Source organism: Lepisosteus oculatus, chromosome 6, assembly GCF_040954835.1.
Source record: "Lepisosteus oculatus isolate fLepOcu1 chromosome 6, fLepOcu1.hap2, whole genome shotgun sequence".
NCBI classification, from domain to species: Eukaryota; Metazoa; Chordata; class Actinopteri; order Semionotiformes; family Lepisosteidae; genus Lepisosteus; species Lepisosteus oculatus.
In genome coordinates, this window is record NC_090701.1 from 41039287 (window position 1) to 41062026 (window position 22740).

A 22740-nucleotide genomic window follows, 5' to 3' on the forward strand; every position below is an offset into this window, starting at 1 on the left:
GAAAATTAATATGGAATCATGTACTGTAAATAAAGGGATGTTTTGGCAGCTGAAAATAAAAATATGCTTTTCAATGTCATTACCTACAGTATACTACTTTATACAAATAGCATGTTTATATAATTGGTAGCGGTAGTGTTTTCCACTTTCTTCATAAACTTTTGCATCAAACTTGGTCACATGTTGTGGTTATTTTGGAAATGTTTTGACGTCCTCGTCTTTACGGCATTTTGCTGTTGTTATTGCTGTAATGGGAAACGATACATTTCACTTTTTGCCAATTACAAGGAAGCAATGAGCCTCAACAAGATCATCAAGACAGTGACCCATTCCTGGCACAGAATATGTCCTGAGGGACTCTGGGACCATTGGTAAGGGGCTGGTAGAGAGGAGATCCTGCATGTGATGAGCAGTCTTTTAAGTCCATTTTTAAATTGCATGAGAGGAATAACTTAGAACATCATGTTTCACAAAAAATATTGTGTCTTTAGACAGAGGCTCACTGACAGACGTCTGTTCAAGGATAGTTTATTTTGTTTATATGCTAAGAACAGTCATGTTACATTTGAATTGAAAGCTACAGATTGGCTTGAGTAGACATTTATAAGAGAATCTGAGATAACAGTAACAATAGTTCAATATTAATATCACAGTTTATTTAACTGATTTATAAAACAATCTATACCTTTTGCATATCTCATTTATAGAATAATAACTCTAAAAAAGACAGATGCTTATTGAGATTTTGTTTTGCTTTTGTGCCACGGGTTTGAGATGATGTGTTTATGATATGATCTGATTATGATCATTATGATCTGCATACAGTATCTGTGTCACCTTTGGAATGACAGCTGATACCAAAAACCTTTCAGGAGGTGCAAGAGATAACAGAGAAGACTCCCTAAAGATAAGAATAGAGTTTCTGAAACACAAAACTTCATGCTGGGAACTCCAACAATAAGCACTGTAAAAGATCTCTGAAAGAATGGAAAGGAATCGGTCATAAAGAAGTAAAAAATTCAACCTGTTTCAAACTCTTACCATAAGTGCTTCATGCAGGATATAGGCAATGATTGGCTCATCCATTCTGTCTCCTCTCTTCAGCAAACCTTTCACGAGATCTGTTACAGATCCACCGTTGCAGAGCTAGAGCAAAAGACAAGAGGTCACTGCCATGACAGACACCACTTCGTGTCTCAACACAAACCCAAGAAGAGCACTGAGTTAAAAAACACCATTAATGGGATGAGATTACATCTTAAATATTATTTATTCAAACGCTCAACACGAGATGATGATATCACAAAAAATGTTGCTACAAATACCGTATATTTAGCACCTATTAATGTGAAAATATTCGGGATTATGTTTATCAATCCTTAAAACCTTATCTTTCAAAAACAGATCCTGTAAAATCCAAAACACGCCTTTGCAAACCGTGGATTTTCATAAGAAGGATTTATTGGGCTTTGAGGTGGCTAAGCACCTCAGTCATTAATGATGGTCTTAAAGGTCAACTTCACCCTTTAATTCAAAAACAGTGTTTTTTACTGTATTAACAGTTGTCTCATTCACAAGGACAAAAACAATAATTACACCTTACATCCTTGGGCTTTATTTTTCTTCCCAACAAATTATTGTCTTGCAGCATATGAACAGAGTTGATCATTATTCTCTAACTGATCACCAACATTCCTGATCAAGCATTTTTACTTCTTCATTTAAGGTCTATTAGAAGATACTTTTAAAGGCACTACCTTTGTATACAGTTTAAAACATATGATTAATAGAGCAAATATAAAAATGTTCTTTTGCTATGCGAGAAACTGTTATGTCCTGAAGTCATTGTGTCAGTTATGAAAAAAAAAGAAGTACAAAATGCACAAATAGTAGAAAATGTATGTAAGTGGCCATTCTTTCACATTGAAAATCTCAAATCAGACAATCGAACTGGCACCAGTTTAAAAACAAATCTTTATTAAAATGTGTTATCCCTCACAATAGGTGAGTCATATGAATTTAAATTAATAAAACAAAACTAAAAATAATGGAGAACCTATTTTAAATATTATTATACCTAAATTTTGAGATTATAATATAATTTGAGAATTCTGCTTCAAATGATTTCATGTACAAAATGACTTTGGAATTGACACTCCTTAAAATAAACAGCCCATGCTGAAATGTAAATCACAAAAAATGATGTTCTCCTGGATCGCGGTAAACTGTCATGTTGTAACTGTCCTACACATTTTATAATTAAGCTTTAAACAGAACAGGAAGAGGCTAAAAATCTTGTAAATCACAGCAGTAGGTATTAACCATCACGATCTCTTAATGTGCCATATTAATATCAAAGACTTTCTAAAGCCTGTCATCAAGAACACATCAAGAATTTTATGGCCCGGAGTCATTTTATAAGCATTGCTACAACTCATGCAGAAACTCTGGTTCCGTCTGTGTTGACGTACAGAAAAGCAAACAGGAAAATCCAGGCTTACGTTAACTCCACAAAAATACATTTTCCTCATCACTTCAGGAAATGTGTTTGATACTATACTCTGGTCCTCTACACCACGCTTTGAGCAGTGTAGGCAACTCCAAAGCCATTTCTTTTCAATGAGCTGCATTTTATCAAAAGCGGTTTAAACTGAAATCTGATAAATGGATTATGTTAATTTCATGTTTGAAATTCTAATGAGATAACCCCATAAAATACTGTATATATTAAGAAATCTCAAAATATATTACAATATAAATATATTTTTACTTTTTCAGTTTCTTTCAAACATAAGTTTTTTTTAAATATAGAGAATGGTACTGTATGTTTTCCAAGACTGCTTTGAACCAAATGAGCTACATGTTCTTAAAACAAATTTAAATAAATGTTTTACACTAGGTCCATAATTTTACATTGGAACCAACTCATAGATCACTTATTTACTTTTTTTGTTTTTTTTTTACAGTATTATGGTTTTGTACTAAATTACTTGTATACAAATATTTTTTTCCATGAAAGTGAATTTCATTAAATACTAATATAAATTATAAATACTCTCCGCTAGTAGAGGCTGCAACTGAAAAAGACTTTCAGTCACATAAAATGTGTTTATGTTGCCACAACATTTACATCTTCTTAATAATGTGAGATAGCAATTAAGAAGGTTAACAGTCCAGCTCTGGAGCCTATCCAGAGAAGAGTAACGGAATACATTATGGAGCTTAAGGGAATGTCTTACATTGGCAGGCTGAAGGAGTGAATCTTTTTAGTCTCAAACAGACAACTGCTACAGGACTTCAAGATCCTCAAAGACACCTCAAAGACAGTCAATGCTGTAGATTTCATCAGAATGAACAGACAAACCACCAGAATGAACACAAACCAGAGGACACAAGTGGAAAATACCATGAAGAACATTTAAAACCGAGCACATGAGACACATCTTAACCCAAAGGTCTGTGGAAGTACAGTATGGAACAAGCTAACCAGCCCTGTGGTTGAAGTAAATATCTTGGCTTCTTTCAAAAAATGGCTGGATGAGATCCTTGAATTAACTACTGAATTCTGTGTGAGGTATTGTATAACTGATAGCTATCTTCCTTCCATCTCTATATCCTTGAGGATAAATTAAATATCAATCCCCCAATCACAATAGTACCTTATTTTCCAGATATAATTTCTCCAGCTTAATATGACATGTGAACAGTGAAATACCTTAAACATACCAGAAAAATCTCTTTTGAACAAATAAAGTACTGAGAATTAAACCTGTTATTTTTATTCTGATATATCTCCTCATTAAAAGACTTAAGCTTTTTTTTTATTATCACAAGTTAACAACAGCTGTTTAAAATATTGTGTTACTGTTATTTAGGGTTCTAAGAGACAGCCTTGGAGTCTGCTGAAAACTGAAAACATATCGGGTTAGTAAGTAATAACTAGGATTAAGGTTAAACAGGAAGTTCAATAACCAAAAAATAAGATTGAAAAGGAAATTAAATTACCAGTAAGTTATAGTAATCAAAGATATCTGCTCAAATGCTGATTGCTTTCCCAAATTTGGAAAAATACAAGCTTTCCATAGGAGGCCGTGTATTGTAGAAGACAGGTTATCCTACACATACAATATATGAACTATTTCTCTTAACTAGTGGAGAATAGCTACTGTATGATCACATAATTACGTCCAAGGAGGCAAAAAATTAAGTAAAGACAATTCACATCCTTTATGCGTTTTCAATATAAAACAGGACTTTCGTCTAAATAGTATGGTTGGCATATTTATATGTGGATATGTTTCTTGTTTCACCCATTTTGTGAGTTTGACATAAACGAATTCTGATTAAAATGTCACATGCTTAGTAATTGGAGCTTTGAGAAGGTCTACAATAGGACAGAAAGAAGTCCTCTAAAATCTACGGCTGTAATGAGTCCTTTCAAAACCATGAAAACACAAAACTGTCTCGCTGTTGTCAAGGCAACAGTAATAACCCCTTATTCAGTGCAGTCTCAATCTGTCTTGAAAGAACAGAAAAGTGCTCTTGACTGAGCACAACTCTAACAAGAGAAATAACATGGAGGTACACAAATCGTTCTACTATATCTGGAAAAATAAACTCTTAAAAACAGAAGAATCTGTTGCTGTCAGGCACTCTTTGAGCAATTGCTTTGCTGTCTATGTTTCAATCAGAAATTAAGCTTCAATGACAAAGAATTAGTGTTAAAATAAAGTAAATTTTGCACCCAAAGACAGCTATTTTATAATATGGCAGTGTATTGAAAATTACATTATATGTCTAAGTATACTGTATACTGTATATATATTTTAACACCAGAAAATGGTGCTCTTTGGAAAAGCTGGCTGAGATATGTTTAATTTTAACTTCTTTGTTATCTGAGGCCATTTTAAAAACCAGGAAAAACACCCTAAACACTTACAAAACACTTTGTGGGGAAGCTCATGGAGAGCTGACTCGTTTGCTCACTTCCATGCCCTTATTGATAGAGCTAGGTAAAGAAATCATTGCTGAAACAATGATAGGCCCAATACACCTGATAAGATCAACAATATCAGAAAACTGGGCAGCTTCTATTGTGGGGAAGTTTTGTTTATTGGGGACATTGAGACAACCATATAAGGGCTAAATTGTCTGCTGAGAATTTTTAAGAGATCGGTGCACATGTGTGCAAGAACTGTAGGTTAAGTTCACACATTTGCAGATGGGAGAAGCATGGACATTGCTACTGTTGTCACTCATTAAGCGATCTCTATATACAGGGACAGAGACAGACAGAGAGAGCACGCCAGCCAGCATTTGGTTTGGAGCGGTTCCAAACGGTTGGGAGTTCTGGTACTTGAGCAGCTTAGTCTCCTGGATGAAGGCCTTGCTGGCCTCCTCTAGGTTGAGTGATAAAACCTCCCTCACAGGAATCAAGAAGGCTCAGGGAATCTTGTAGCAGGCCAGACCTGACTGCTGCTATGTCAGAGGTATGCAAGTGTGGGTTATGATCCTGGCCAAACAGGATCAGCCTGGTAAGGTTACACTGCTGTTATTAGTGATCATTAGTGGTTAAGACTATAAATGGCTAAGATTTGGTTAATACTGGGGGAAAGACAGGGTTATTTTTCTCTTCCCTGAAACGGCGTTTGGTTAATAGTCATCTGATTCAAAACCCCAGAGGGTGTTAGGGTTGTCCGGGCTTCCACACTATGTGGATGGGAAACATTATGAATACAGTAATTATGGTTTATGTTGATGGATGTGTTCTTGGGTCGGTTGCTGGTGTGCAATCTTTCGATGGTTAAGGTTCGCAGTTTGTGTCACGATCTGTGTATTACTATTTAGGTTATAGTTCACCATTCTTGGTTTGAGATCCGCTTATGGTGAGAATACAAACTTCCCTTAGGACCCTGTGAAGCTTGGGGTGTCTGGTCTTAGAGTAAGCTTCCTCTTGAGTATGGATAATAGACTTAGGGCCACACGCCTCCACACTGCAGTGAAGCAACAGGACCGCCGAAGAAAAACCCAGCCTTTAGCCATTTACAGTAGCTGGGAATCAGTGAATTGTCTGTGAGTGAGTGGCTGGTGAAAGGGTTGCCATGGTGCTCAGGAAGGGACGAGTGACAGGACCCAGCTTCATTGTCAAAGAGGAAAAACCGCTTGCAAAAATTTTAAATACTGTATGTATCTTATTCTAGATAATCAGATCCCCACATCGCTCAGTAATCACCAGGCAGCAGGTTCAACATCTATTTATTGGAAAGCACTTTAGTTGGCCCAGTATCTTCCCTTCTGCTGAGTTCAATGTTGATTTACACTTCCATTCTCTTTCCAAAAATGAGACCGCTGCCAAATGTCACTCCACTTACTTTCCTGTATTAAGCACACTCATGGTAACTGTAGAATCAAGAAAATCACCGTTTAACCTGCCACCTAGCATTATTCATCCACTACAGTTTGTCACTTCATGGTACAAGCCCTGATCTTGAAAACCAGGATTCTGCTACATTTATAATTTATTAATTATACAAATTATTTTAAAGATTTGATTTTGATTTCATGCCTCTGTTATCTGTTAATAATCAATGGAATTAAAGTTATTAGCTATCTGCTGAAAAAATTACATCCTTAGGTCAGAGTTTAGAACTTTGTAAGATAAAATGTTTTGTAACAGTATCTGATGCCGTAAAAGAAAACATGGTTCAATATTGATTTACTGTATACTGCTTTAACATACAATACATCACATCAGATCCTGGTTAAAACTATCGTATTTACACCACTAAGGAGTCTTACTACAGTATGTACAGTGAATATGAGGATTTGCTTCCTCTTAGTCTCTGACAAATTTGACATCATTATGGCACAAAAAAGTAGAAGACATTTAGACATACTGTATCTAACTGTATACTCTTTAAGCAAACAGCAAGACCTAATATTCTAAACCTATAACAAGATTCAACAAATTAGCTATTAAGAAGGTTCCACAAAATAATGATGTTCATTATCAAGCAAAGTTAAATTATTTTATCGAATAAACTTATACAAGACTTTTCTTCCACAGCAACATCAAATTATTTTGCAACTACTATGTACAGGCCCTGAAAAGGCTACATTAAATAAAGGTCAGACCATGCTGCAATGGTAGAAATGTGTATTTGCAATCATCTCTTTTAAAACGGTTTTCAGAAATGTGAAACCCATTTGCAACCTCATTTTAATTCTGCCTACAGGATACGTGTTTGCCATACCAGAATGTGGTATTATCTTTAAAATATTACAGTATCTTCTACCCTTTTAGTTGATTTAACTAAGTGCAGCATAGGGAGCACATATTTGCCTATGCCACTTAATGCTCCAATTATAGATCTATAGATTATAGATCTAAATCTATAATGTAGATTATAAATTAATCTAAAAAATATCGTAAACAATGCAAAGCTCTTTAATGTTATTGAGAGAGGCTCACCTTAAGTATCTTTGTTTGGAAATTTAAAGCACTGTACAATATGTCCAAGCTGTAATAACAATGAAACAGGAAACTCTCTTAAAAAATTACAATAACATTTAGTAAAGAGTCTTCAAACAGTTTCAGGCCATCTGATGTTTTAACTTCAGGAAAGAATTAATCAGAGCTTTAAAGCCCTCTAATTTAAGATCAATTTGCAGCGTGACTCAAAGCAACGCACGCACCATATCTAATGCTAAGCAGTCAAAAACATTGCTGCAAGCCAGCTCTGGCTGACGTCAAGACTGACATCACACTTGATATCACCTGTCATCATTAAATTACATGGAGGGAGAGAGACACATTTTAATGTGAAAGCTAAGTAGTCCTGGCATAATACAATAAATGAAAGGTCTTATGACCAAGTCGGATCTGCGGGATTTTTGACGCAGGGGCTTTTTAAGCTTTCACTGCAAATGTGAGATGGGAAAAGGGAAAGAGGGACAGATCTTTTTCATTTGTTGGAATCACGAATAAATTGGCTACAACTGAGGACGTCTTACAGGGGCTATGTCAAATCCAGCTAAAACAGAGCAATAAAGTACAAGGTGCAGGTGTAGTCCAGAATCATTGTGAGACTCAGTCAGTAATTGTGTCACCATGTTTGTGATTGAGCAGTAGTTTTCTTTCATGTGGTAGAAGAAAAAGCCTGCATATGGCAGTGATCTTCCATTAAGAAAAGTTTTCATTAATGTCAATGTGAAAAAGAGGGGTGCTGGTCAACATTTAAAAAAAAAAAGTGTTCGGTATTCTGCAATCAGTCAGATATGATATATTTTTACTCTTTTGTTATTACAATCAATTACCATTAAGAAACTGTGAGGATCAATAATGCCTATACCACCCTTAGAGCTACATTGTAGTTAATGTACAATAGATGGTACAGTACATTGATTGAACGCGTAATTTTTTTCGGTCAAGTTTATTTGAACTCTACATGTTTAACTCTACAGTTTAGTTTGACACTACGCATGTTTGCTGTAGTGTCATGTTACTTTTAGCTGATCAGAAACACAGCACCGATTAGACAACTACTGCCAGCTCACACTGCGTGTTTACATTGCACAGTGCATACTGAAGTATTCTCTGTGCTGCAATTATCCACTAGACAATTTAATATTCTCTCCTGCCGTCCAATCGTTGGTTATAAAGCTACAGTAGGATGAGAGTCACGTTTCCATGTTTCTGAAGTGAGGTCCTATAATTACCAGTGGAATCAACAAAGACGTTTTGAGTTCCCCATGAGGACCTAAAATGATAATTAAAATATCAGTAATACTATGTACTGATACGCAAATAAGACTTCTGCATAAAATTCTTCCAAAATATTCATCAGAATTATCTGATTTTGTTGCTGGGTGCCTAAAAGTAAAAAAATATATATATTTTCAAACTCTTGTACAGTATGTGCTTTAACCTTGTTACTTTGAAATTAGTGAGGTAATCTTACAATTTAGAACCAAGCCAAATAAACTTTCTCTCTGTTTACAGAACTATTTTGGACTATATTTAATTAGCTCAAGAACAGACTTTAGGATAGAAGAATTCCTACAGTACCTGGAATGGACTTTTACTATTTTTGAGCCACAAAAAATCATTTTGGTAAGCTTAAAGATAATTGCCTTAAGACTTGCTGTAAAAATAAACTTCCTTCTTTATTTTTGCTTTGGTACTGAGAAAGGTAGAAACGTCACTGACAGAAGTCTACATGTGAAAATCCACAGTTCTTGCAGGTGAGTTTAATCAAAGCGTGACACCAGCGGTGCCCCCTGGCAGTTTGGAACAGCAAACATGAAAGCTTTTTAAGAACAATGTTTTTGTAAGTTTCAGTTTTGAGGATGATTATTCTCACAGTGCAAGTTAAATATTTGATTAATCTTCTTTGCTTTGAAAAATGATGAACTCGGTTATTCACTGATTAAATTATTGAATTATTTGCTCTTATTCCCTGGTTAACTAAGACCTTGATTAATTCCCCTAGACACCAGCTTGCTTGCACACCACCTCTTCTATGAGTGAGTTTATTGACCTTTCTTTTGTACTTGGCTTTCTACTGTCGTTCAGTAGCTGCTACATACACAGCGTCCATTAAACTCCAGACCTGAGCATCAGTTGTCTGCATCTACTTTCTGCACCCTGTATTAAAACACATACATTGGTGCTTTACTGTAAGTTCCTTTAATTTCCCACTCAAGTGACTATTAGCTCTAGATGTGGCTAATGATCAATGTCTGCTTCCTGGAAATTCACGTCATGATTTTGACTTTATCAGTTCATATTTCCCTTTATACAGTATGTCCAACCTCCTTCAAAATAGTTTTTACATTTTGCAATCCCCTATCAATAGTTGTGCAACAGACAGACACTTTTTAAAGAGGAGTGGCTTTTTTTAAACTGTATTCTCAAGCGTTATGGCTTCTATTTCTGTTTCATACTGACGTTTATGGTTTTTCAGCATCAATCACCTTCATCTTCACCCTCTACCATAAAATGACAGGTTTGCTGAGCAGACAAGACTCTAGCAGCAGAGGGTGAGAGCTAGTCTATTGTGCACAGTGTTATTATTTACACACCAGTAATGAGCCGGTGTCCAATTTCCACAGACATTTTCATGAGAGGTCCATGCAAACAATGGGTCTTTAAACCCTATTGTGCATTTATGAAGCCAGAGTACACTGCCTGAGATCTGTGAGAAAGGTTTTCCTTTCAAAGGGCTGGAGAATCAATAAAGTAATCAGAGCTTAAAGGACAGAAGAGATCCTGATTATTTGAGAGAATTAAACAATGACAACAGGCATTCCCTACGGTGGGGGGGGGCAGCAGGGCCATTTAGCCTGGGCCTCACCTCACAGGGGGGCCTCACCTCAGCCCAGGGTGCATGGCCCTTCACCTTAACCCTCTGGCTGTGTTTCTCGACTTGAGGTGAATTTGGAACTTTTACCATGAACCGTGATTCTCGACTAAAGTCCACGGCTGTGAAAAAACATCCCCATTCAGTGCTGACTCTACCATTCTTTAGGAATTTCAAAATGCCCGCCTTAATCCTCCCATCATGCCATTCTTTACATTATCTTTTACCCCTCTTCCCAAACAAGGAGGGGGCCTCACAATATGAAATGGCCCGGACCTCACCTGAGCTCTGGGAGGGCCTGGCAACAGGCATAGAGGTACAGTAGCTCGATTGTGTTTATGTGCTGATGTTGTAGCGGGCAATGGCAAGTTGTATTCAAACTATGATGGACTTCTTTCATGACTGCTTTTCAGATTGTTTTCAAAACATTTTTATTATACAGTTAGTGTTAGATTATAAACCAAACCACTTTACCCCCACCCACATTTCCACTTTTCATCACCTTTCGCTGTTTCCCCAACCCCCCACACCACACCACCATCTATCGTACAACCAGATCTCAATACTCCATATTGGTTTTGACAGCATTAGACATCTCAATGGATACTCAACCATACAGAAATTACACAGAGGGGATTAACCATTTAACTTCTGTTTCCACCATCATTTATTCAGTTGAGTTTGAATATTTTTTTCTAAAGCATTTTATTATTGAACCCTGCCACCTTATCTCTATTGCCATATTTTATTTTCTCAAAATGTTTGTGTACTGATCTCCTCGAGCAGAACTGTAGCAAGATGTCTAGTGAAGACTGTAGCAAGATGTCTAGTGGGTGTTTATTGCGTACTGAAAAGATGTACAGTATGTCATTGTAAAATGCCGAAATCGCATGACACTGCTTAGTATACATAGCTAAGCCTGACATTGCAATAAGTATTATTGCAGTATTGCAATAACACTAAAATTAACATGCTTGGAAAAATGGAATTCAGATGACAAAATCAGCTGGTCGAGAATTAACAAATTTGCACTTAAACTACATACAGTAACTCTGCCCTATGAAGGGAATATATAACTTCTATAATTCTGACCAAGACTAAATTATACTTTTACTAGCAATCTACCTACAGTATACATTAACATATGGCAGTGATTTCCATTGACGTTTTACATATGCTTACATTCACAGTCAGATATATGGCATCTATTTTATACTGTGACATACTGTCATGTTTATGAGAAACTACTGCAGCAAAAAAAAAAACCCTAGGGAAGCATTAAAGGATGACCAGCTAACATCACCGCATCACTCTATTTATCTTACGGATGGAGTTCAAAGCAATTACTGAAGGTTATCATCATGAACTGCTCCATAATGGTTATGTACATCTCACATTTTATTGGAAACAAATGTGCCCGTGATGGAGTTGCTTTGACAGTTAATCAAAGTCAGCAGTGCTATTATCATTTTACAATGATACATTACCACACAATCGAATGTGTGATAGTAAATGAAGATACCATTTCTGAAATGAGACATCTGTTATTATTATTTATTTACCCAAATCCAAGATACTCTGCAATTGTACTATTTGTGCATGAAAATCTTTTTAAAACGAGTATTGGCCAGATGAATGTTCAAGTGTGTCTGGATCTCAAGGATTAGGACAAAGCAGTGAATCCTTGTGTTCTAGTAGAAAATCAAGTCTGTCGTGTTCAAATGAAGGGGCTGCAGTCACAGCCAGCTTGCTATGAGAGGACACCATAGGCCTCTAATTATTGTAAACAGATCCACTAGGTGTACATTTGTTAATTATTATATTACTGGTAATAAGTGGATGAACTAACATTCTTAATTGGGTGTAATTGGAGGCTGTGTTCTAAAAACCGGTGTTAGTGATGGCTAGATTTTTTAAACACCCTATTTTTTTGTAAGACTCCTCCTTACTTCAATGGTCATGGTGAGTGTTCATACTGCAGGCACTGTTCCCTGGAACCCCTGTAGCTGACGGTAGGGTCTGTCATACCCACAATTACCAAAAACCTGCTGAACCTGCTGGTGCTGAAAATGTTCCTGTTACACATACTGTACCTCAGACAAAATTCTCACAGATGCATTTGGAACAAAAAACAAGAAGCAGGGCACTACTTTTTGGGCTTCGCTCGCAGAAACAAGAGAATAACAAATGCTTGACTTTATTTCTCTAAGTAATCACCCTTCCTCTTAACTCAGCCTATTTAGCCTATTCGTCCAGTCTCTTAAATTCCTGGAAACATGGTATCAGGAAATAGTAACATGAAGAGGAGAATTCAGGAATAAATACATCACTCAGAGTTAGAGTATGTGTGAGCTGTAGGACTGAGGTTTCCACTGTCCAAACCTACACTGGCGAAAGACTGCCTATGTAACCCTGAACTTCAGAGCTGCTGCATGGTCATTAAGCAAAATGGTGTCAAATGTCAAATTCCATCTTGATTTATCCTGGAAAAGCAAGTTTTTATATATTGACTTCTAAGTATTTGAAACTCTTACAATGCTGGCATTAATCTTGCATCTGAGACTATACTGTACAGTATAGCTGCAGCTCCCAGCTCCCAGCTGGCAACCCCCTGAAGCTCAGCAGGAGTGAGCCTGGCCAGGGCCTGGAGGGGAGACTTCTGGGAAAGCTAAGGTTGCTGCTGGAAGAGGTGTTAGTGGGGCCAGCAGGGAGTGCTCACCCTGCAGTCTGTGTGGATCCTAATGCCCCAGTATAGTGATGGGGACAGTATGTTGTCAAAAGGTTCCAGCCTTCAGATGAGATGTAAAACTGAGGTCTTGACTCTCTGTGGTCATTAAAAATCCCCAAAAATGTTGAAAACAGTAGGGGTGTTACCCAGGGTCCTGGACAGTTTTCCCATTGGCCTTTATCAACCATGGCCTCTTAATAATCCCCATCTAAGAACTGGCTTCATCACTCTGTTGTCCTCACCACTGAGAGCTGGTGTGTGGTGAACAGACAGGCACACTATGGCTGTGTCACATCATCCAGGTGGGTGCTGCACATTATTATTAGCAATATTATTATTATTGACATAAGACTCCACAATCTGATTTTATGGAGCAACCATCTGGAAGAAGAAGGTGTCCATGGATAGTGGTTCAAAAGCTTCTAAGAGAAAGTCCATTCTTCTAAAACACATTTATAAGTTTTGTAATTACTTGTAAACATAATGACAAGTTTAGCAAGCTTGATTTGCCAATTAAACATTATCATGCTTTACACAATACAGATTATTTGTAGACTGGCTGTGACAGAAGGTCACAGGCTTGGGGGTATTTTTAGTCAGTTTTGGTGCATTTTTAAACTCCTTCACCTATTATGTGATTGTGGAATAATAAGGATCACCTTCACAAACCTTGATGAATGCAGATTGCTCAAACTTTGAAAAGTCTATTTTTCACTGACTTTAGGCAGAAGGGAATGCCATTAGTCATCCATTGAATGCTGATATGAATATGAATTTAGGCATGAATTATGGCTATATACTGTAGGCAATTTTCTATTAAGAACTGGTGAAAAGGCACACTCTAAGAATCTGAGTGAAATCCTTTTTTAATGACAATCTTGCCTTATAAGTAACAGAAATGTAATATATGTTTGATGCTTCTTTCTCAAAACATCAAACATATTTCCACATGACATGCCAGTACAGTAACTTTAACTTGGAAACCTCTTCCAGTTTTTGAATTTAAGAAAATAATGTAAGGAAATAATCAAATCATAATTACTTGCATTTTACAGCACATTTTCGCCCAAATGATCCCTAAGCACATACAGTATGTAAAGACCCACTTAAACCACCTCTTAAGTGCTAATCAAGTGGAACAGTAATAAATTGCTTCGCCAAATACAGTACATTAAGGGGAAGTTCATGTAGATACGATTATTCACACCAAAGGGGGAATATAGCCAGGGCAATATAATTAACTTCCATTCTGTTGCAAAAGATGCAATGGGAGTTTCAGGATCTTGGTTTCATTCCTCATCCAGTGTGAACCCTGTGTCCCCTGTCACCATGCTAAGGCAGTGATCTTAAAGCTGTAGTCCATAGGGATGAGAGCCACCTTCAGGCTAAACAAGCCTGCGTAGAGCAGCAGTCTAATGCCTTTCTTAGGGGTTTTTAAATCTCTGAATCACAATTACACCACTGTTAGATGAAACACAGATTCATAAGTGCAAACCAACAGAAGAGAAAAACGCTTCTAGAAAACACTTTCTAGAAAAGACAAAATCTTTGTTTGAAGGGCCAAAGGTAAGCCTTTACTAATTGCACTTTAAATGGCATCTGATTTCACATTTAATCTCATCGTATCAAACGATGTAATAAAGAGAGGTCGAGGAGAGTCTGGTGTGGGAGAGGTAGTTATTGCTGAAACACCATGGCTCAGATGTGGAACCTATCAAACAAATATCTGAACATGAAACCCTTATGACTGATCAAACTGCAACAAAGTGTCTCGTTCAAGAGTAAACTGTCAAGTGTTTGCCAGAATGCTGTACAAGTAAAAAAATAGACATGCCAGTGTGAAGGTCTGGGGATGGATTACTGGTGTAATCCTCAGAGAAACATACTGTATAAGACAAAGGAGAGCGGACATTCTGTTCTTCAAGATCAAGCATTATAAAAGGCTCACAAAGGTGACTTGTGGATGAAGGGCTTATTTGTCAATAAAGTAATGCCCCAATAAAACTCTTTTGCAGTTTCTTTTGAGATGGTAAAACAAATTGATTGTTAGTTACAGTATATTTCAGTATGATATTCAGGTGGACAAGGGGAAAACAAATCTATAAATCTTCAAGTGAGCGCTGATGAACGTACATTATGACATTTTAACAAATTAATCTCTAGCAAGGTTTGAAAAGGCCTATTATACAGTACATGCAATTAACAATTTTCTTTCTCAAACCAAACTCAATTTCAAGTAAAAGTCTGCTATCAATGATCAAAATCTGTTATCGGTATTAAATTCATATCCACAACGGTTCTATTTCAGAGACACAGGAACAAAGGGGGAAGCTACAAGCCCAATTTAGGCCATCCATGTGTTGAAGCAGTGGCAACATGTAGGGTCCAATTGGTAGGAGACTGGGATATAATTTGAGGTCAAGTAGAATTTGAGAAAAGCTCCTTTGATCACACAAGTACATGGGAAATGATACTTTAGAGTGCAGAAGAGTAACCATGGAGATTGTTTTTTTTCTGATTTACAGTACAATTGCTCCATGACAGGCTACATGACTTTTAGGTTTAGCTATTATGCATTGGATTCCCAATTTGTACAGGCAAGTTTTATTCTGCAACAGGGGCATATTTATATTTATATATTTATATATAATATTTATATTTACTGGGTTGCTGGGTAAATTACTGTATATGCACCTATGGAATGAAACTAGCAGTATAATTTAACAGTGTGTAGTGATTCCTCAGTACATTTTCATGTGTTTGCATTTTGATTTTTTACCTCATTATATAATGAAATAAAAATTGTTGAGGCAGCTTCCATAACCCACTTACAACTGAAGCTCACACAAGTAGCTGAGAGATTAATTCTGATTTAGGAAGCTCATTTCACAAGTGATGATTAATCGGTTAATTAATTCCTAAATCAATTATTTTTAATCAATCAGCAACTAAGGGTTAAATATCTGTAGAAGTCCTAGAGTACTATGTATAACACAACGACAACAGGATGAGGTTGACAGTTCTCTAGTAGTACTCTGCATCCAATCAGATGTCCATTACTGTTCATTTTTTGTGGCTATTGTCGATCCATAAGACTACAAATGGATGAACAAAGATAAAAACACTTCAATTCTTTTTTAATCTTTCTTAATACTTTTCAGAAGAAGAGTGTTTTATCACACATTGACCTCTAGTATGTTGCTTCCACACAAACGGTTTCAAAGGCAAATGAAATGTGAAACCTGGGTGCAAAAGGTCACTTCAGCTTGTCTGCTTGGAAATGACATTACAGGTTGTATCCTGTAGTGACCATTCTTCAAAATGTTTCAAATTTGAACTAATGGATAAAAAAATCTGATATAACCCCATCCATGTATATAAGAGAAAATATATAAGAAAGTATGATAACAGTTCTTTAAAAATTAATCTGTATAGATTAATATTGATGGTGATGATGATGTTGATGATAATGATGACAAAAAGCAGTTAAGAAAGGTTTCATTTCAATTGCCAGTTTTCTGTCCCTCTACCCTGTTCAATAGTTAGTAGTAGCTAATTGATTAAGGGATCTCATCCAGCTGTTTCTTCTAAATATTGCTTTCAGCAGGACTGGTTAACTTGTTCCACAATCCCATGACTCTCCCTTAAGGTAACGAAGTGCTTCCTGTTCTCACTTGTAAATGCACTTCCACTTACAGTATTTGTCCATTCAAATTTGTCTTATAGTGGTCACGATTGTAATCTCTGCTCTTAAGGGTGCTCTAGCTCTTTCCTATTTTACCTGATTACTTTCAATTGTGCCCTGTTCTGCCCCTCCTTATTTAAGCCTGGCGCTCTCGCTATTCTGGGCTCAGCATTGGGAGATGGATGCCTGGAAGCCTGCCTACCAGCGGGTCCAGGAGAGACCCGACAGCACAGGCTTCATCACGGTGTCCTGACCGTCTGAGTCCGGGGCTCGAACCGCCTGGCCTCGTCATCCCGTTTTTATTCCCTGTCCCTGCACCGGATCTTACCCTCGTCTTTTCTTGTCTCGATTGGATCACCCGGTTTTGAACTTTTGGACTTCACCCCGGATTTCCCCCCTGGACTCCTTGGACTACTTCGCCTTGGCCACGTGCCCCGAGCACCAGATCACCATCGCCACACCCCCCTGTCTGTCAACCTGCTCTGATCCTCGTTGTCTCCTCCCCTTTGTCCTTCTCCACTTACTTCCGGATTATACCGTCTGCATAGGGACCTGAACAACGCTTCACGGAGCCTGGACTCTCCCGTTACAATAGAACAGATTGTATTAAAGTTGCATCCCGCCCTGAGCTACAGTACATAACAAAAGGTAAATCACCTTTCATGGTACACCTACTGTATGCTTTACCTGACTTTCTGCCCTTTTCATGAAATGATACTTGAAATGAATGCCACTGAGCAGGGTTTATCTAAGAGGAATGTTAATGTTGCTTTTAGATCCCTTTAATTGAAAGAAGATCTCCTACCTTGTTCAAGCTATCATTCATCCCACTAATCTCTCAAACTGGCTGGAGTCCTGTACGGCCAAATTAGTACACTGCCAACAGGAGGTCATCAAATAACATTTCCACCTCCACTACACACCAGCAGCCATATCACCCTACAACTCACAACTGGCAACCCACTGAAGCTAAGCAGGTGTGAGCCTGGTCAGTACCTGGATGGGAGACCTCCTGGGAAAAACTAAGGTTGCTGCTGGAAGAGGTGTTAGTGGGGCCAGCAGGGGGCGCTCACCCTGTGGTCCATGTGGGTCCTAATGCCCCAGTAAAGTGACGGGGACACTATACTGTAAACAGGCGCTGTCCTTTGGATGAGATGTAAAACCCAGGTACTGACTGTCTGTGGTCATTAAAAATCTGAGGGTGTTTCTCGAATGGAGTAGGGGTGTACCCAGGCGTCCTGGCCAAATTTCCCATCGGCCTTTTATCAATCATGGCCTCCTAACAATCCCCCTCTATGAATTGGCTTCATTACTCTGCTCTCCTCCCCACTGATAGCAGATGTGTGGTGAACGTTCTGGTGCACTATGGCTGGTGGATGCTGCACACTGGTGGTGGTGGAGGGGATCCCCATTACCTGTAAAGCGCTTTGAGTGGAGTGTCCAGAAAAGTAATGCTATATTAGTGTAAGCAATTATTAATTATTATAATTACATTATATACAGTACACAGCACATTGCTGCCCATTGTTCATTCTTTCACTGGACACTGGCAAGGGTCTACTGTACTGTATATTGTGAATTCTAAATGTTATGGGTTTGGGATTTGTTGCTGTCCATAGGCAAATGCTCCTCCCAGGTTATTATTTCCAGGAGGTGTTCCCAGGGATGTCCATCTTCACCTGGTTTTACTTGTCTGACTGCTCAGGCAATGATGTCTCCCATATTTTTGGTAATATTGCTCAGATTTTTCATATCTTTGATGGCGATCCGCTAGCTATCACATACTGTAGATTTATATCAATGCTGTAGTAGGTTATAAAATTAGTTGGCTCCTGTCTGCATTTTTGCAGGTAAATTTTACAATGGAGAAAGCAATCATGTCCAGTTTGACCCCCTATCATGTGGTCGGTCAGACACTTTAGGTAAGTTGGGATTTACTTTAGTTTTCATTTCTCCATCCATCCATTTTCTAACCACTTTATCCCATACCGTGTTGCAGAGTAAACGGAATTTATCCTGGTAAGCGACGCGTGCAAGGCAGGACACATCCTGGATGGGATGCCAGTCCATCCAAGAGCAGACAGACACAAACACAAGCACACACACCCTCACACCTGGGCCAATTTCTCAGAACCCAATTAGCCTACCATGTCTTTGGACTGTGGCAGGAAACCAGAACAACCGTCAGAAACCCAGAAAACATACAAACTCCACACAGCTATTGGCCCTGGGGCCCGAATGCTAACCACCATGGTTAACTGCACCACCATGCCATCCCTGTTTTCATTTATACGAGATGTAATTCCTACTTAACGAGAATTTATGTTTAGATAGTTCTTTGCTATATTGAAGTGAAATTAAGGTGTCTGAAGGAACATTTTTTACTTCTGGAGCCAATCAGATATATGAGAATTAATGGGAATTTAATTTCTGTTATTCGAGTTTTCACTTTCTGAGCGGTTTTGAGGGAATAAATTAAGATAATGAGGGATTACTGTACTTAATACTGTACAAATTGGCATTTGTTCTACACTCCATGGCATTTTATTCTCCCTATTTTGCATAATCAGAAAACAAATTGATTAACATTCAAGCAAATGATTTCTAACATGACTGGTTTTTGCTCATTCCTGCACTTGAAATAAGTGCTGTAACATTAGGAATTAAACAAGAGCATTGGATTATTCTATATTATTCTAGGGAGTTCAAGCAAATGTCTAAACAATTGCTATTATTTAAACAGTTAAGATGAACAAACTTGCCTTGAACAATATTTGGTACAATATAAATCACAAAAAACCTAAACATTGAATGATTTTCTTCACAGAGTGTCATTGACCCTGTGGTCAAATCACAAAACAACTCACAGGTACGGTGAATCACAATTACACCACTGTTAGATGAAACACAGATTCATAAGATTAAATATTGGAAAAGGAAGCTGCTTAACATATTGGGGTCGATGTGCAAATCAGAGTCTTCTGTGTCAATGTTAGACAAACACCTGACACTTACAGAAACCATTTCATTTCAGAAAAGCATTTTCAGTGACAGGGTATTTTATTTTTCTGAGCTGCAGGGTCTACTTCATACTGGTTACCCTGAGGATGGTGCTAAAAATGTTGTGGTGCAACAATTTTGGTCCCCTAAAGATTTAGAATTCAGCTGCTGCTTCTCCAAGCAGGATACAGGTGGATACAATGAATCCTTCAGGCACTGCTAATACGATGTGCTGCAAAGCCTCAGATGACTAAGACTGTTATGCAATGCTTATCGTACTGCGCACTGTATGCTAACCTGTTAATACACATGGTTGGCAGCTTTAGAACACCACGTAATGCCATCAGCTTATTAGCTTGTGAATAGAAAGATTGCATGGTAAAGAAAGATGCTGGAAAAAAACAATCAGCAAATGTTATTAACCGAATGCAAAAAGCCACTGTCGTTATAAATGGCTAAGGGGTTGCGTTTTCTGCTATACTGTGGAAATCTACTGGCAGGAGGCCAGTGCTTCCATCTCAACGTTCAGCTCATCTAAAGGGACAAATCATAGTTAAGAGATTAACTTTTCTGTGAGAACTGATAACTGACACTTTTTGCAATATTATTCTACAGCAGTAATCATCTTCATTATTCCTACTCTCAATCCCATTGACAGTTTCAAGCATTCAAATAATAATGAAAATGGTTGATAATATTTTTGTTTTCAGTCAAAGGGGCAAAAACCTTTTTAAAAGGTGAGTACAGAACAACACTCACTGTACATTGCGGGATTAATTTTTTATAACTGTGAGGTTGCACAACATCCTTACAAGATATTATAATTATGCACATTACAAAATGCAAATGTTCAGTCCCATTTGAGGTGAATATCTGAACAAAGAAATCAATCACTAAATGCCACGGGTGTTTGTTTCTTTGTTCCTGAAAGAAACGCACCTCAAGGACGAGCCACAGTTGATCCCCATTTTTCACATCTTTCTTGTAGAACATCCCATAAAACTTGACGACATTGGGGTGATCGGAGAGGGCTTTGAGGATGTTGTATTCAGCTTCAATTTCTTCATCGATGTCCTAGTTTCAAAGAACAATATTAATATTAATATTAAACTTTTTATAAAAGGAAAAAAAAACTACCATAAAACCCCATAATAAACTAGTAGTGTTTATTACAGTTTGTGAAAGGCTCTCAGTGAAATATATGACACAGAAATTTCTTCCACCCATACTGGCCATCTACGTAGTCTTCCTCTCTTTGAAATTAAACTAATTATTTTCTTAATTGATTTATACAAGTATTCATCCTGAAGCACTTCTAATCTGGTTGACGGCAAATTGGAGAAGTTATGTCTCTTGGAAGATGCATCATTTCAATGGGGGTCCTTACTTGCAGCTGTTCACTCATCATTTAGAGAGAGTTAATAATTAACACACACCTTTCATTTGATCTGATTTCGCACACCTGTCTGTTACATACAACTGCATTCAAGAATTAAAACTGCTACACATGGCGCTTGCAGGGTAAAAATTAATCTCAAATGAACTGTACTATTTTGGTGCTGATGAAGTATGATCTGTTTTCTAAACACCTGTTTTTATTAAAAGATGATCAGAGCTCCAGGACAGATGTATAGATGAAGTCAGCAATGAAGGTGAGCGTGTAACTGAAGCTGACAGCTGTTCTACAGTACAGGGCAAAGGGAGAAAAAATCTTCAGATACCTAAACCCCAGATGTTTAGAAAGCATTCTTTTCATATAAATTTCATTTAAAAGATTCACACTAAACCAAAGGTTTGCTGGAATGATGAAGCAGAAATTAAGGACTTTCAATTCATGTAAATCAACCCAAAGTTTCCTAACCATTAAACACTCAAATAAGTAGCAGGCATCACTACACATGAACACATTTGCAATGAATAACAAAGACTTCAGTAAATTAAACTGCAAAGAGTCTGTGCTCTTATATTCTAGATACTAGTGTGTGTTATTACAGGAAGGTTAATAACCATGCCTTGCCAAGGTTTGTGCGAAAAATCAGTTACAGATACAAGTATTTATCATTTTGAATCCTGACTACATATACTGTAGTATTTCTCCATAATTTGAAAGCCCAAGCTGTCACCTGGGTATTGACACGCTCATTCTGTTATTTTTCATCTAAATCTTGAAGGCCTTGAAAGGGTCAGTTAATTGAAATTGTCTTGCATTTAATGAATACAAAATAAAATCTCCTTCAAAAGATATTTTATACAAATTGGAAGATCCAGTGCTTCATGATTTAGAGGCTAATATTAGATCATGCACTCAGAACTGAAAATTCATAATTATTCTTCATAATGCATGTCAGCGAAAACTGTATGACAATCTATATTCAGTATGTTACTGGGGACTGAAGGAGTATAGATTTCCTTTATAATTTTCACACAGAATATATATAAAATGCATGTTTACCAATAAAATATCCAACTTAAAGTCAGTTAAGATTCTGAATCTGTCTTTTCTAATACACACTTTGAATGTGTATTAGTACCATCAGAAAACACTCCTATGGTAATGCTTGTGAAGAATGAAGGAGGTAAATTGTTGATTGCAGAACACTTACTGTACTGTAGGTGTTACAATACCAGAAAGACAATTTTTGGAGTGGAGAAATCATCCTTAAACTGGTAAACCAAAAACACAATTTCCTTGTTTTTGGGATAGATGAAACTACACAATATACACAAAATATAGTATTTTCCGGTACATTTAATTTTTTACAACTGCTTTTACGTTTCAGTTGAACATTTTCGATACATCACTGTATTTTAGGGAAAGGGAGCAAACCTTGCTGATTGACAAAATTGATCTGTCATCAGGTGCAAAATATTTTGAATCCATTTGTTTCAGGAAAAAAACTATAGTACATAGTAATATAGTATTGTACAGTACATAGTACGTAGTACAGTCACTGTCATCAAAAGGT

General features: G+C 37.3%; 1 protein-coding gene across 9 annotated transcripts in view; it reads right to left on the reverse strand.

Annotated features, from left to right (window-relative positions):
- myo3a (myosin IIIA) overlaps window positions 1-22740 on the reverse strand; it is a 95136-nt gene that overhangs the window by 67498 nt on the left and 4898 nt on the right. For all 9 annotated transcript variants that reach the window (XM_015353915.2, XM_015353913.2, XM_069191273.1 and 6 more), the window contains exons 3-4: window positions 20714-20848; window positions 1042-1146 (exon numbers count right to left, since the gene is read on the reverse strand). In XM_015353915.2, the coding sequence (XP_015209401.2) occupies window positions 1042-1146; window positions 20714-20848 (240 nt within the window). The remainder of the gene's footprint in view (window positions 1-1041; window positions 1147-20713; window positions 20849-22740) is intronic.